At 46.1% G+C, this 15591-nt stretch overlaps 1 protein-coding gene across 21 annotated transcripts in view; it reads right to left on the bottom strand.

Moving 5' to 3' along the window:
• SCRIB (scribble planar cell polarity protein) overlaps positions 1-6652 on the bottom strand; it is a 62868-nt gene extending 56216 nt beyond the window's left edge. For 4 of the 21 annotated variants that reach the window (XM_075211546.1, XM_075211548.1, XM_075211547.1 and 1 more), the window contains exon 1: positions 6361-6648. In XM_075211546.1, coding sequence (XP_075067647.1) covers positions 6361-6519 — 159 coding nt within the window. In that variant the 5' untranslated portion in view covers positions 6520-6648. Of the gene's footprint in view, positions 1-6360 lie in introns of all 21 variants that reach the window. The other 17 variants (XM_075211554.1, XM_075211555.1, XM_075211557.1 and 14 more) reach the window with 8 other exon arrangements.
• Between the last annotated feature and the right edge of the window lie 8939 nt (positions 6653-15591).

Here is a 15591-nt window from a genome sequence, read left to right as displayed (position 1 = left end):
TTACGCCAACTCCGGACGGAATAACGCAGAATCCAGTAGCCGTTGAGGTAAATCAATGCGGACGTATTAGGAGGTGTCACACAGGATATGAGCGGGTTAAACCACCACAGACATCATGCTCTACTACTAGATGTAGTTATCCCTTGTATTCAATTATCAATACGAATGTTGTCCTATCAAAGGGAATCCGTAAACATTTATGGAACAATATTTGGGAAAGTGTGAAACGTTCAGGAAGTAATGAAGATCAGAGTTCTGGACGGGATCCCCCGAGATCCAGGTGAACGTGACAAGCGCAGGTTTAGACTCTGTGACCTCACACACGTCTGGCCGAGCGATCTACCGCTGTGTTTATGGTGGACAGGTCTGTTCCCTTCCTCAGCAGGATGTGTTTAGGAAATTAGTCAATGTTGAGTTTCCCCTCGGTAAATAACAGACGCCTGTGCCTGACATCACCCCGTTAGTGTACTGATCGCTTACATGTATATGGGTTCATTTCATTCATTGTTTCCTACAAAAAACAAAATCACTGAACGGTTCTGACCTTCGACTTTCGTCTTATGTTCCTTTTATTCTGTTCACTAGAATAACCCTGATTCGCCTTCCCGGATCTCTCTCTGTGTAACCTGAAGGTGTAATTATAGTCACTGCTGCCGCCACCGGTTACGCCAGTTACACAATTCCTGTTGTTACCGCCTTTAACCCTTTGTCCCTCCTAATACTTATATAGATAGCGACGTGAGATGAACGTGGTAAGAGAAAGGATGATATATGTTTCAGGCACCGCAGCTACAAACCCAGTTGGATTATATCTATAAAGAACTAGAAGTGAATAATAACGGTCGCTCATCACACAGGAATCAGAGTTACACACGGAGCAGGCGTGTACAGCGCAGCATTTGTCTGGCGACATCTCGCTGGTAGAGGGCACATTCCTCGCAGTCAGACAGCTGGTCTGGGGGTGGCACATGACAGGGGCACCAGACAAATGGGTAATGACATCTAGCTGCAGCTTCTTGTAAAGGTCCCTACTTTATAAAGGATACGCTGCACGTTGCGCCATCTCACTCACCTAAGCTGGGAGTCATTTTGTAGCATTATGGGTGTAAATCTTACACTGCTCCGTCTCACTCATTAGCTCCACAAACATATTACAGACCTATGTAATAATAAGCACCCGATCCCCACATGTAAAATGCAAGGTCAGAGATTTACGTTGGTGTCTTCAGTGGGATACCCTATAATGCACAGGGAGAAGGGGGACTCAGACACGAAGCCCCTCTCCTACAGTGACTGTCTGGTGGGGAAGAGACCTCAGAGAGCAGCAGTCAATGGGCCGAGGAATCTGAGACAGAACAATGCAGCCTTGTGTCTGTCACTCTGACAATCTACGTTGCGTTCACCTGATCTGCTGAGCCCGGGGCAGAGATGTTAAACATATCTGCAGCTTATCCCCAAGCACAGACCTCTCAGTAGAACATGCAGTGTGTCTGTCGGACATGATGGACCCAGATTTCAGGCTGTACAGCACAGACACCTTATATCACTGTATAATGCCCAGTCAGCCCCTCATACAGGGGTGACTGAGCCAGATAATACGATAGGGGAGAGATGCTGGAGTTACACTGGGAGGTCAGAGCCAGATTCCAAGAATGCAGAGAGGCCTCTTCCTCATTCCACAGAACAGGAAGTTTCCTTCCCACTCACCCCCTCTGGTCTGTCCCCATCTCTACTCCAGAAACAAATCACCGACGTCCAATCCCTGCTTCCTGTCACCCCTTTTATCCACCGATACAGTACAGTACAGACAAAGGCCAGGTCCCCCTGTGCAGACATCCATCACTCCGTAATAATGTGCTTACAGGTCTTATAATAGATACTGTGCAGCTACAGAGAAATCAGGACTGGAGCGGGATTACTAAAGTATCAGATATTCTAATTTTATACGGCGCGGACCAGGGCAGGAGGGGGGCGCGGCGCGAACCGGGGCAGGAGGGGGGCGCGGATCGGAGAGGGGCGCGGAGCGGAGAGGGGCAGGAGGGGGGCGCGGAGCGGAAAGGGCCAGAAGTGGGGCGCGGAGAGGGGCAGGAGGGGAGCGCGGAGCGAAGAGGGGCAGGAGGGGGCGCGGAGAGGGGGCGCGGAGACGGGCAGGAGGGGGCGCAGCGCAGATAGGGGCAGGAACAACTTGGATACACAACAGAATACACAAGACAGATGAAAACACATATCGGCTCTGTTCAGTAACATCCCTCTCTCTACAACCAATTATCCAAAATCATCACATGATAAGAAATCAGAAACTTTATTTTCCCAGAAAACGAGGGCGCGTGATCACCGATATATTCAGACAAATATATTTTCCTACACATTGGAACAACTGACATACGTGTAACGGTTCTGCCTCCAGAGCCGTCTCGTTGTACCGCTGTAGAGGAGACTGGCTGCTTGCACCACTGGGTGATCGTTGCAGCCAGTTGATCTGCAGTTGCCCCATACGGATGAGTGCACAGATCCTGCAACCGTGGAGTAAGTGATTCCATCCTCGGAGTCCAGGCTGACATCACCCAGGACACCGCTCCTTGTGGGACATTAGTATGCAGCACTGACTTGGTCACTGAAGCTCCCCAAAGATCACGGAGGTTCCTCTTGCAGCAGTAATTATAGGCATCTAGGGCAGTCCAACGTCTACACATGACCCCGACCATCACGTGATTTGCTGAATTAACACAAATGAGCTTAAAGCCTGGTCCTTCCATTGTTACCACTACCTGTAGCCTTGTGGACATCAAATGTCATGAAGGGATCCAAAATAAAGAGAAAGGACCCCCGCCAAACACTTCATATCGGGGGCAGCAATTCCTCCCAAATGATTACTCAGTAAAATAATTAGTAACTTTATATTGAAAGATATCTCACTATTACTGACAACCCCAACGTTAAATAAGACAATGGACCCACAAAATGACCTTTGACCTAATAATATAAATACTTTTTTCTTTTTCTACATGAGAGGAGCAGAAAAGGTTACAGAGAGCGTCATTATACACACACACACTACCACACACAAACACAGACACACACTACCACACACACACTAACACACACATACACACACACACACACTACCACACACACACACACTAACACACACATACACACACACACTACCACACACACACTACCACACACACACACACACACACACACACAGGCTTTTTCAATTTGAAAACGGAGATAAAAAAGGGTTGGGGGGGGGTCACTAACATTACAGACACATATACAGGTAAATGGGGATGCGCACCTTCAGACGACTAGTACATGGCTTCCTGCACCTTGGACTACAATCATTGTTTCTCTTCTGTCGCTTCCTTCAGCCAATATAACCAGGCATTTATTTCATGGGGAGAGCTGTTGGTCATGTCCCTTGGAGACGACACAGACCTTCTGTGCTCTCTTCCTTGGGTATAATTGTATCCAGAGAGCTGATCTATGTTGTACTGAATACATGGCTAAAAATCACAGGCTGGAGATAACGAAGCGGAGTTTATTGCAAACTTTCTGTCCCATAAACAATGCAATAAACAACTTCATCTATAGTAAAAGTTGCAGGAGTGCACACAAAAAATTAAAGTCACATGAAGGCGGACATCATCATCAACCCACTAAAATGACAGAACACATTTCCCCATGTGTAACCCACATATGTATGTAAAAATAAGCTCTTATAATACATCTGAATCTGAAGGGTTAATAAGAGAAAATATTGGAACAAAGGTTGACTGTGAAGTCTGCCCGAAGCCAAATACCAGGCAGGACCGACATTACCATACGCAGCGATCACACCCAGAAACTGGGCATTGCAGACAACAGGGTAACACAACCTCTAGGTACAACACACCAGGAAGCGCATAACAAGTTAATCTTGTAATTACCACTCATATTATTTTACTGGGTGGAAGTTGTTCTTAACTCTCCCTCCACACAGCTGAGCGGAGCACAAGTAACAAGGTCTGTGGGACGGAGACACAACAGTGCTCTCGTTTCAATGGAAGCAGCTGCCATTAATACACCACCCTTAAAGCAAACAAGACACCCGGGAGTTACCACTCTGTGGCCCTCGGTTCACTAGAGCCCAAACAAATAGGTATTGTGCAGTCCTACAGCAAGACAGAGAGGAACACGGAGCATGAATGTCAGAACCACGGTACCAGAAGCCTGTCAGCCCTACATACATGTCTTTACTTACATGCATCACACCAGTGACCACTTGCCCAGCGCAAGACATCATTTCTAGAAGAAAAATAACTGTGTCCAACTGTACAGAGGTCTTTACACAACTTTTACTACATGTATCGCCTATCTTTCTGTTCTCACTGTATCTTTATATCATCAGTCACCTCTATTACCCTGGGCTAGGGTACAGATCTGCACTCTGCATTCACAGAGCAATATCCCAGAGCAACACAAATAAAAAGGGCATGCACAAACCAGTAAGGTAACGTTATCTAACTAGCATGTAGGTGACCTGTAAGAAGTTCTGCAGCAGCGGAGGGCTGTCTACATATAGCAGAATAACATGTGAACGCCGGGTACTTTTCTCTTTGGTGACAACCAGCCATCAGCAGACCCAGAGTGTGGCACCTGCCTTCTCAATGCCAATTACCCAGGTTCTAGACCCACCTCAATTGTCCCAGTCATCACAAACCCTGGTGGTCGCTGCTGCTTCTAGTGACCAAAACACCTGAAGCCCTTATCAATAGTCTCAGCCCTCCAGTAGCTTGGAGATTGCCCCCACAGCATCAATCCACTCTGCCCCATGTGTTCACCTGTGCAGTGCCAGTCCCCGCTGTCAGGCCCACTTTCTCTAGTGTCCAACTTGGCAGTGCCAGTTCCCTGTACACTGGTGCCAACATAAACAGTGGCTGCACCCTGTCTTGTGTACCATTCCATCTACTTATACCATCTGCAGTGCCTACCTATACCCTGCTGGCCCTTCTGTCTCCAGTGCCCAGCTATAGATCACCAGTCCCCTCCATCTCTGGTGCCCATCTATAACTTGCTGGCCCTTCTGTCGCTGGTGCCCACCTATACCCAATTGGCCCTTCTGTCACCGATACCCACCTATAGAACACCATTGCCCTCCATCTCCAGTGCCCACCTATACCCAACTGGCCCTTCTGTCGCCGATATCCACCTATAGCACGCCAGACCCTTCCCACTCCAATGCCCACCTATACCCAGCTAATCCTTCTGTCACCTGTGCCCACCTATACCCAGCTGACCATTCTGTCACCAATGCCCACCTATTGAACGCTAGTGCCCACTTTATGCTGCTGGCCCTTCTGTTCGCAGTGACCAGCTATAGAACACCAGAACCCTCCATCTCCAGTGCCCATCTCTACCCCAACTGGACCTTCTGTCACTGGTGCCCACCTATACACTGCTGGCCCTTCTGTCACCAGTGCCCAGCTATAGAACTCCAGACCCCTCCATCTCCAGTGCCCACCTATACCCAGCTAACCCTTCTGTCGCCGGTGCCCATCTATACCCAACTGGCCCTTATGTTGCAGGTGCCCACCTATATGCTGCTGGCCCTTCTGTCACCAGTGCCCAGCTATAGAACTCCAGACCCCTCCATCTCCAGTGCCCACCTATACCCAGCTAACCCTTCTGTCGCCAGTGCCCATCTATACCCAACTGGCCCTTATGTTGCCGGTGCCCACCTATAGAACACCAGTGCCCACCTATACGCTGCTGGCCCTTCTGTCACCAGTGCCCAGCTATAGAAATCCAGACCCCTCCATCTCCAGTGCCCACTATACCCAACTGGCCCTTCTGTCGCCGATGCCCACCTATCGAACGCCAGACCCTTCCCACTCAAATGCCTACCTATACCCAGCTAACCCTTCTGTCACCAATGCCCACCTATACCCAGCTAACCCCTCTGTCACCAATGCCCACCTATACCCAGCTAACCCTTCTGTCACCAATGCCCACCTATACCCAGCTAACCCTTCTGTCACCAATGCCCACCTATACCCAGCTAACCCTTCTGTCACCAATGCCCACCTATACCCAGCTAACCCCTCTGTCACCAATGCCCACCTATACCCAGCTAACCCTTCTGTCACCAATGCCCACCTATACCCAGCTAACCCCTCTGTCACCAATGCCCACCTATACCCAGCTAACCCTTCTGTCACCAATGCCCACCTATACCCAGCTAACCCCTCTGTCACCAGTGCCCAGCTATAGAACTCCAGACCCCTCCATCTCCAGTGCCCACCTATAGAGCTCCCTCCATCCCCACTGACCCCCCATTCCTCACCAGCCCCCCAGCAGCAGTCCCCGGGCGCTCACCTTGGGCAGCTCCCGCAGCTGGTTGGAGTCCAGGAGCAGCTCCTCCAGGCTGCGGCTGTAGCGGAACACCTCCTCGGGCACGGCCTGCAGGGAGCAGTGCCGCTTATCCACAGACTCCACATGCCGGTTACACCGCCACAGGGGGATGCACTTCAACATGGTGCCCCCCACACCCCCCGGGCCGCCGCTCACACACACCCGCTGGATGCCAGAGGCGCAGACTGCCCAGAGACGCCACCCGCGCTCAGCATGACGGGAGCTGTAGTCACAATGCTCAGTGCTCGCCGCGGGAACTACAGCTACAGAACCACAACTCCCGGCATTCCTCTACACTGCCCCAGTGCACGCCGGGAACGTGTAGTTCCCTCATTCACTACTAAGTGCAGTGTCCACCAGCTCAGGACTACATTTCCCGGCAACCCATGCGATTTCCCCCTATTGTCTGTCGGGAAAAGAAGTGTCGTGTATTGATCTGTAGCCCTGAAGCGCCCTACCCGAGACTACATCTCCCGACATGCCCCACTGCTCCGCCCAGGGTCCGCTACAAAGCGTACTGTGGTAACTCCGGCCGCTAGGACCTCATCTCCCGGCATCCCTCACTGCGGTGCATGCTGGGATATGGGTGACCTCCTGCTGGGTCTCACAGGAGGCAGAGCTGCTGTTGCTGATGGCTCTGTAAGACATAGACAGTGCACGAACTAAGATGATTGAAATGAGATAAAGTTGTGTAGAGGGTGCAGCCTGATTTGTAGGGTGCCCTTTGCAGTATGGGGAAGGAGGGGAGGTGGGGTAATTGTCTTCTGAACAATTCAGTACCTGGCTGGGGAAGGTGACCGCCTGTACTTTTAATGGGATGTATTTGCGCCTTCTAGTTCCAGTTACTTGAGCGATTAGTGAACAAACCCCCATCTCACTCTCCTCTCGCTCCATTATCGACTCTCTGCAATCAGGCTTCTGCCCCCAACATTCTACTAAAACTGCTCTAACATAAGTGATCAATGATCTATTTACTGCAAAGTCTAAGGTTCATTTCTCCATACTCATCCTGGACCTCTCTGCTGCTGGTGACACTGTTGATCACCCTCTTCTCCTACACATCCTTCACTCCATTGGTGTTTGTGACAGTTCTTTCCCGGTTCACTTTCTACATATCGAACCGCTTCTTTAGTGTTTCTACCTCTGGCACATCCTCCCCTCCACTCCCACTATCTGCTGGGGTCCCACAAGGCTCTGTTCTTGGCCCTTTACTTTTTTCATTGTACACCTCTTATCTTGGGGCACTAATTCAGCCTCCAATACCACCTCTAACGCTGATGACACCCAAATCTATCTCCTTATGTACTATCTCATGTACTCTACTGTCTTTCAGGTATCTTCACATGGATGTCCCAACGCTACCTAAAGCTCAACATGTCCAAAACAGAGCTTAGTTTCTTCCCTCCTATCAGAGTCACCACCTGCCCTCAAATCTCCCTCAATGTCAATAACTCCACAATTTCCTCAGTCTCCCAAGCCCGCTGCCTTGGTGTCACACTTGACTCCGCCATCTGCTTTATTCCTCACATCCAGACTCTCTCCCAGTCCTGTCGATTCCACCTTAAAAACATTGCTAGAATACGCCATTTTCTTACTCAACATGCTACCAAAAGTCTTATCCATTCTCTCATCATCTCCCGTCTTGACTACTGCAACCTCCTGCTATCTGGCATTCCTGACACCCATATAGCTACACTTCAATCCATCCTAAATGCTGCTGCAAGACTGATCTTCCTCTCTCATCGCTCCACATCTGCTGCACCACTGTGCAAATCACTACACTGGCTCCCTGTGTCCTCCAGAATCCAATTCAAATTACTCTCCCTTACCTACAAAGCCCTCTACATCACACCCCTTCATACACCTCAAATCTCATATCAAAATACTCTCCCTCCCTCCATCTTAGATCTACCTCTGACCTGCACCTTGTCTCATCTCTCTTTTTTTTTTTTTTATAGCTTATTCATTGCTGATGATGCTATTCACACTAATACACCGTCACAGCTGTCACAATCTTCACTCCAAGTCACACTCGCTCCTCTTGTTTCAGCTGTGCCCTCAAAGCTCTCTAATGAGCAGGGTCCTCATACCCTTTGTTTTCATGTTTGCATTTATTTTGTCTGACTTGTATGTCCTTGTTTTATGTATGTTTATGTATGTCCTGTTTTCCCTACTGTATGGCACTGCAGAGCACTGTGGCTCCTTACAAATCTACGATAATAATAATTTATAGATAAGAGCGCTCCAGACACGTGGTTACAGACAAGTGCCCTGTACCAATTTATGATCTGGGTCGTAAAGCCTTTGAAATCTTTCTTTAAGGTTACATTAATAACATATTGGATGTGATGATGATCTCAGACAACAGCATATCAACTGTGGGGCCAGAGCAGCAGGGATAAGTGTAAATGCAGGGCAATAAGGGCACAGGAACATGTCATGTTATATCTGCTCAAATATCCTACTTACAGGGGTCATGTTTGGTATGCAAATGAAAGGAAACATATGACCTTCTGTGTGGAGGTAAAATCATCTTTGTAGGACATTTTGGTAAGAAGTTAGGCCAGTGTAAAGAAAACCTGACTTGAAAGGTGTTTGAACAGAGGTCATAAACAACTAAATTGCATTTACACAGACTTTCTAGTTCTGACAGCACAGTTGAAGGGGGGCTGTCGGTAACTGCAGCATTATTAAAATGTCCTGTACCTTTAATAAATGTGTACACATTTTTGGGAGTGCATGTGCTATTGAAAAGTGTTCTTTTAGTTTGTGCTCTCCCAGCAAGGCAGAATCTGGTCATTTGTAAGTTATCAGTTGTTGTTTTATTCCTTTTTATTTTACAAGAAACTATTGTATTATATGTTTGTCATTTTGTTAATTGTTTTTATCTTAAGCATTGTGGATTTATTTCCATATTAAATTACACTCGGGTCTCTGTGTTCTTATGAAGTCACACGTCAGACAGCTTGGTTTTAGAACACTACATAGTTGAAATAGATGAGATCATTTGGTTTATGATAACTAATGAAAGAAAATTGTGATATATTCGTTTAATGGGAGAACTGAAGGTTTCCTGAGTACGAGTATCAGCTCTTCACACCAATACCTTGGTGGTGGTATAATTGGTAAGGCAAAGTTAGTGTGTGGCATAGACAGGGAAGTTATAATCATTTTAAATAGACCAGGTGGTTGTTTTTGATTAACCCTTTGTCACAGATATGTTACGAAGGTGAGTGCTGGATCGTGACTGAGCGTAATATAAAGTCCTTGGAGGTGGATATACAGTGATTAGAGGGTGAATATAAAGTGGGAAAACGTGGATATAGTGGTCAGAGGGTAGATATAAAGTGGGAGGAGATGGAAATAACCTGGTCGGAGAATGGATATAAAGTTTTAGGAGGGTGGATATAAAGTGGTTGGAGGGTAGATATAAAGTTGTAGGAGGGAGGATATAAAGTGGTTAGAGGGTAGATATAAAGTAGGAGGAAGGTGGATATAAAGTGGTCAGGGGGTAGATATAAAGTTGTGGGAGGGTGAATATAAAGTGGTTGGAGGGTGGATATAATGTGGGAGGAAGGTGAATATAAAGTGGTCAGAGGGTAGATATAAAGTGGTTGGAGAGTAGATATAAAGTAGGAGGGTGGATATAAAGTTGTAGGAGGATGGATATAAAATGGGAGGAGGGTGGATATAAAGTTGTAAGAGGGTGGATATAAAATGGGAGGAGGGTGGATATACAGTGATCAGAGGGTGGATATAAAGTTGTGGGAGGATGGATATAAAGTGGGAAAAGGTGGATATAGTGGTCAAAGGGTAGATATAAAGTGGGAGGAGATGGAAATAACCTGGTCGGAGGATAGATATAAAGTGGTTGGAGGGTGAATATAAATTGGTGAGAGGGTAGATATAAAGTTGGAGGAGGGTGAATATAAAGTGGTTGGAGGGTGAATATAAAGTGGTTGAAGGGTAGATATAAAGTTGTAGGAGGATGGATATAAAGTTGTAACAGGGTGGAATAAAATGGGAGGAGGGTGGATATAAAGTGGTCAGAGGGTGGATATAAAGTTGTAGGAGGATGGATATAAAGTGGGAAAAGGTGGATATAGTGGTCAGAGGGTAGATATAAAGTTTTTGGAGGGAGGATATAAAGTTTTAGGAGGGAGGATATAAATAGGACAGAGGGTGGATATAAAGTTGTAGGAGGATGGATATAAAGTGGTCAGAGGGTGGACGTTTGATGTGACATTTACTATTTTGTACACCTGTAATATTTCTTCTGCCTCTCCGCACACATCTAGTTTGTAGATGCGTCTCCTGAGAGTAGAAGTTATTGTGTATGTAAATATTCGCAGGGTGACCCATCTGGTGCAGAAATGTAAAATGAAGGGTATCTGTGCTGCGCCTCTAGGGCCTGATTCATTAAGGATCTTAACTTGAGAAACTTCTTATTTCAGTCTCCTGGACAAAACCATGTTACAATACAAGGGGTGCAAATTAGTTATCTGTTTTGCACATAAGTTAAATACTGACTGTTTTTTCATGTAGCACACAATTATCAACTTTAAATTTCAGTGTACAAATAAGCTATCAAGTATTTGTGTGCTACATGAAAAAACAGTCAGTATTTAACTTATGTGCAAAACAGAAAACTAATTTGCACCCCTTGTATTGTAACATGGTTTTGTCCAGGAGACTGAAATAAGGATCCTCTTCATTTAAGATCCTTAATGAATCAGGCCCCAGGTGTGGTTGGTAAATAATGGTAATACCGGCATTACTATATTTGGTCCACACATCCGTCCTGAGCATCTGACAACCTCTATCTCTATAGACATATACTTCCAATGGCCACGGTATAAAATCAACACACGTATCATTAGTACAAATCTTGTTTAATTGTAAGCTCTGAGGGATAGGGTCCTCTCACCTCATGTCCCTGCATTTATATAGATGTGTCTCTGCGGTATAGAGCTGTGGAGTATGTTGGGGATGTTTAATAATAATAATAATAATAATAATAGTGATGGATTAATCTAATGTGTCAGGTTTTGCATTTAGAAAGGGAAATATTAAAGTAGATGCAGCGCTCAGCTCCACTAATCATCTCCTGGCGCCACCTGCTGGTAGTTTATATAGTTTATAGCAGACATATATTCAGCTCAGCTTATAATAACCATTCATCAGAAGAGTGAGCTAGATCCAGCTGGGCGCTGTCACCACAGAGACAGCAGGTTGGAATCAGTGGTTGGGACATGGTGGAGAATATACCTGCACCCCTATAATAATAGTGCTTATGGTGCTATTCAGCCCCTAGGGTGGTAGACTGGTATCATCAGGTTCAGGGGGGTAACAGAGCTACCAAATGTGGGACAAATACTGTCTCATCCCCACGTCTGCTCAACTTTGCCCCAAAACAGACCCTCAATTGCTACAGACCACATCCACTATTGAGGAAATTATGATTATTTGTGCCAAACATGGGTCACTGTGAAAGGATTGTAGTTGGAGCTTCTTTTCCATGTTGAGCTAAGTTAATTTACCATATCCCCAGAGCGTATTAATGGAAGAAACATCTCACCCTTTATAGTCCATACACTGGTTTATCTTGATAAAAGTTTTGATAATATTTTGGAATATATTCTGTATTGTGGTAAATTGGGCTAAGTTACAACTTTACGTCGGCCTATAGATCTCCTCTAGAGCAGGTGGACGCAGTACGTTCAGTCCTCCTAGCGGTCAGCTTGAGGCCATAGTGGGAGAGGTCCCAGTAAATGGACCCCAACCTTTCATTTCGCTATATGGGGAGCAGGGTAGGAGGAGGGTGAACAATCTATTTAAACTTTTCTTTACAGATTTCTCACTTTTTAAATCAATATAAATTTTTTTGAAAACCACGATAGGAAAACCTTATTTTATTTTTGTTTTTTTACCAGATAAAAAGTACCTTTGTCACACATCGGGGTCTTAGCTGCACTTACCACATCCGCCGCTGTCATATCGCGGCTACCCGGGTCCCTCCTGGTCGCCTGCAGCATTCCTGTCCATCACATCTTCATTTGTAAACAAACACATACTGTTGGTTCTGATGCATGGGCGCGGCCATCTTGGATGCAGTCAGGTGATCATTCCCGACCAACCAGATTCAGCAGCTGTGATCACATGAACTGTGCAGCCAATAGTTGTTTGGGACACCCTATTTAAATCTGCTGTTGAGGTCTGTTCATTGCCAGAACAACACACATCTCCCCTGAGGATATTTCTTGGCTCCAGGTTCCAGTTGTTCCTGATTTCTCTGCATTTACAAAGTGATCATCTTCTGTGAACATCCTGCAATACCAACTAATCATCACTTCGCAAATATCCTGTATTTTCAAGTGCACATCTTTCTTCAAATACCTGCACTTCCAAAGTGCACATCTTTCTAGAATTATCCTGCACTACCCGGAGTTCATCACTCTGCACTTCCAAGCTGCTCATCTTCCTGCAATATTCTGCATTCATCAAGAGTACTCACCTCAGTAAGAACTTTGCACTCTCCAGTATTCATATGCAGTACCTGTAGTTTTACCGGTATTATCCGTTCTGTTGCTGTGGCTGGTTCTGAGTCTCTAGGGCTTGTTTCCAGTTCTGTGTATCTGTCTGCGGGTTCCAGGTCTGTGGTTGTCGCGCAGTCCTGAGTTCACCATTCTGAGCTCCAGTTCCAGTTCGCTCTGTTCTGCGTTTCTGCGTGATTTACATTTTAAGTTCTTATTAGTGTGTTCCAGTCCCGTGTGCCTGGTTACAGGTGCTGGGATTGAGTTCACACAAACAGTTCCAGAGTGTTCCAGTTCCATACTATGGCGCAGACTCCGGTCCTAGACTCCTACACTGCTAGTGTTACTCAGAGTACTCTACATGAGCAGAGAGCTCATCAAGACTTCCAGGTTCTGTTTCACTCCTGCTTCAGCCAGACCCAAGGGCCCCGAATCGGATCCAGAAATACAGACGACCGTGAAAATCTTCTACTTGATCCATCCTCGTTCAGCCCGTGGTGTACGAGTGACAATAGACATGAATGACTTATCCCGTTATTATACTTTTCCTCTTTTCAAATTTAATATCCCCACTAAACTTTTACCAATAATTACAACTCCGAAACCTTCATAGCACAGTTCAGAAATCAACTTTCTCTTCAACCCTTATCTACTGTTGAAGCTCTTTGTCTAGGTCAGACGTTGGTCTGATTTCTACTTTATACCCAGAATTCACTCTATCCAATTTGGCAACATGTGATGCACATGAACTGGCCTGGGAGCGGGATTTGGGAAAGACCCTGGACAACGAGGACGGCTCTAAGATCCAGGAGAAGGCCACTTCTAGCTCAATTTGTGTAAAACTAAATAAAAACAGGTACAAAATTTTATATCATTTTATGGTCAGTCAAGAAAATACAGAAAGTAGAACGATAATTCTGTGTTACAGGCAAAGTGAAACCAAAACCGCAATTGTGATATATCGAATACGAGGGAAAGATTAGACAAAAAATTACCAATTTTTACAGTTTAGAGAGCGATATTAAAAGTAGGGTGTAGGAACAAAAGGGATTGTGAGGGGGGACCACAAAGTTAAGCAATGTGAATATTCAGAGGACAATTAGGGTGTAAAGAGCCAAGAGCAGAGGGAGGGGTGTATGTCAGGCCGAGGCTATGGTCATCGCACATGGGACAGGCTGGAGGAAGCGTTAGGTTGAGGGGGAGTTCTGCACTTAGTCATGGGGCCCATACTTGGTTGAAGACATGGCCTCTATCATGAAGGTAGTATGTAATCTCCATGGCAGCCACCTGCCAAATCTGCTTTTTGAGGGCTGAAAGGGATGGGGGTGAGGTGTTTTTCTAATTGAGGGCTATGAGAGATTTGGTCAGTTAATTTTTTTGAGAATTGTCCAAGTCTTGGGGAGGGTAACGCAAAAGAAATACTCAGGGATCTTTTGGAATGGGGGCTTCAAATAGGGTGTTTAAGAAATTATGTACTGAGTCCCAGAAGTATCGTACCCCTGTGGAAACAGCCCCACCAACAGTAGGGCGAAGAAGAGGGAAACATTCTATGGAGTCTTGTGGTGGTGTAATACCAGCGATAATACCTTTTGTAGGAGGTGTCCTTGAATTTAGGTGATATAGAGCATTTAGCTATCCCCAGTCTCATGTCCTCCCAAGCCTCACCATCCAGTGGAGGACCAAGATCCTTTTCCCACTCGTTCTCATGAGGGTTTGGAGAGGGAAGGGCATAAGTGAGAAGAATACTATATATTTGAGAAAATCATGCCCTTGTCCAAGGATGTCGTCTACAAAGAGATTCAAAGGGGGTGAGGTCCCTTAGAACATAAGTTGACGGTAGAGATCGCAAGAAATGGCTAATTTGGAAGAATTCAAAAGGGCTGAGGACTTGGGACGGGGATTGGAGTTGGAGATCCGCTAGCGGAAGCCAGCAACCCTGTTTGGGGAAATCCACTTGAAATATGAAAACTGCACGGGTCCAGTTACGGTGTGTCGTCGTGGAAGATCCAAGAGGGAACACCGGATTGTGCCAAATGGGATTTAAGGGGGATATTGCAGATGAGTTTTAATTTGATGGGAAACCCAGAGATTGGTATCAAATTTGATGGAGGGGAGCAATTTAGCGGAGGGGGGGCGGTGAGTTAGTGATAAGCCCCATAGAGAGGAGAGATCGGGCAGAGTTAGGTAGGCCAACTCTATGTCAAGCCATGAGATGGAGCCTGAGGGGGTGTATGAGGTAACAATTTGCGAGAGATGGGAAGCCAGATAATATAATTTGAGATCAGTGAGCAGGTACAAAATTTTATATAGATGGTACTACGTCCCAACAAGGCTAAAAAAAAGATACACCCTGACTCATCAGACAGATGCTTCTGAGGATGGAGTCCCATCTGCCATCAAAATAAACTTATTTAACATATTATCTCGGCAGCCACCTGTCAAGTAGCTGAGAACTGAAAACAACGTACCTCTCCCACCACCCAAATCATCAGTAGTATAATCTGGCATACCCAACATATGGACTACATGACTGGTATGAGCGGAGATTTAAGCCATAACATCGGCGCAAGGTGTTTCCACGGACGTTCCGGTGACACCTCGCGTTGAGTTGAATCTCCCCCTAACATGCAAAAGAGTCCAGCTGAGGACGTCTATTCTACGG

This window comes from Mixophyes fleayi, chromosome 5 (genome assembly GCF_038048845.1).
Source record: "Mixophyes fleayi isolate aMixFle1 chromosome 5, aMixFle1.hap1, whole genome shotgun sequence".
In the NCBI taxonomy this organism is placed as follows: Eukaryota; Metazoa; Chordata; class Amphibia; order Anura; family Limnodynastidae; genus Mixophyes; species Mixophyes fleayi.
Note: the sequence above shows the minus strand (reverse complement) of the source record. Positions and strands in the feature narration are given on the sequence as shown.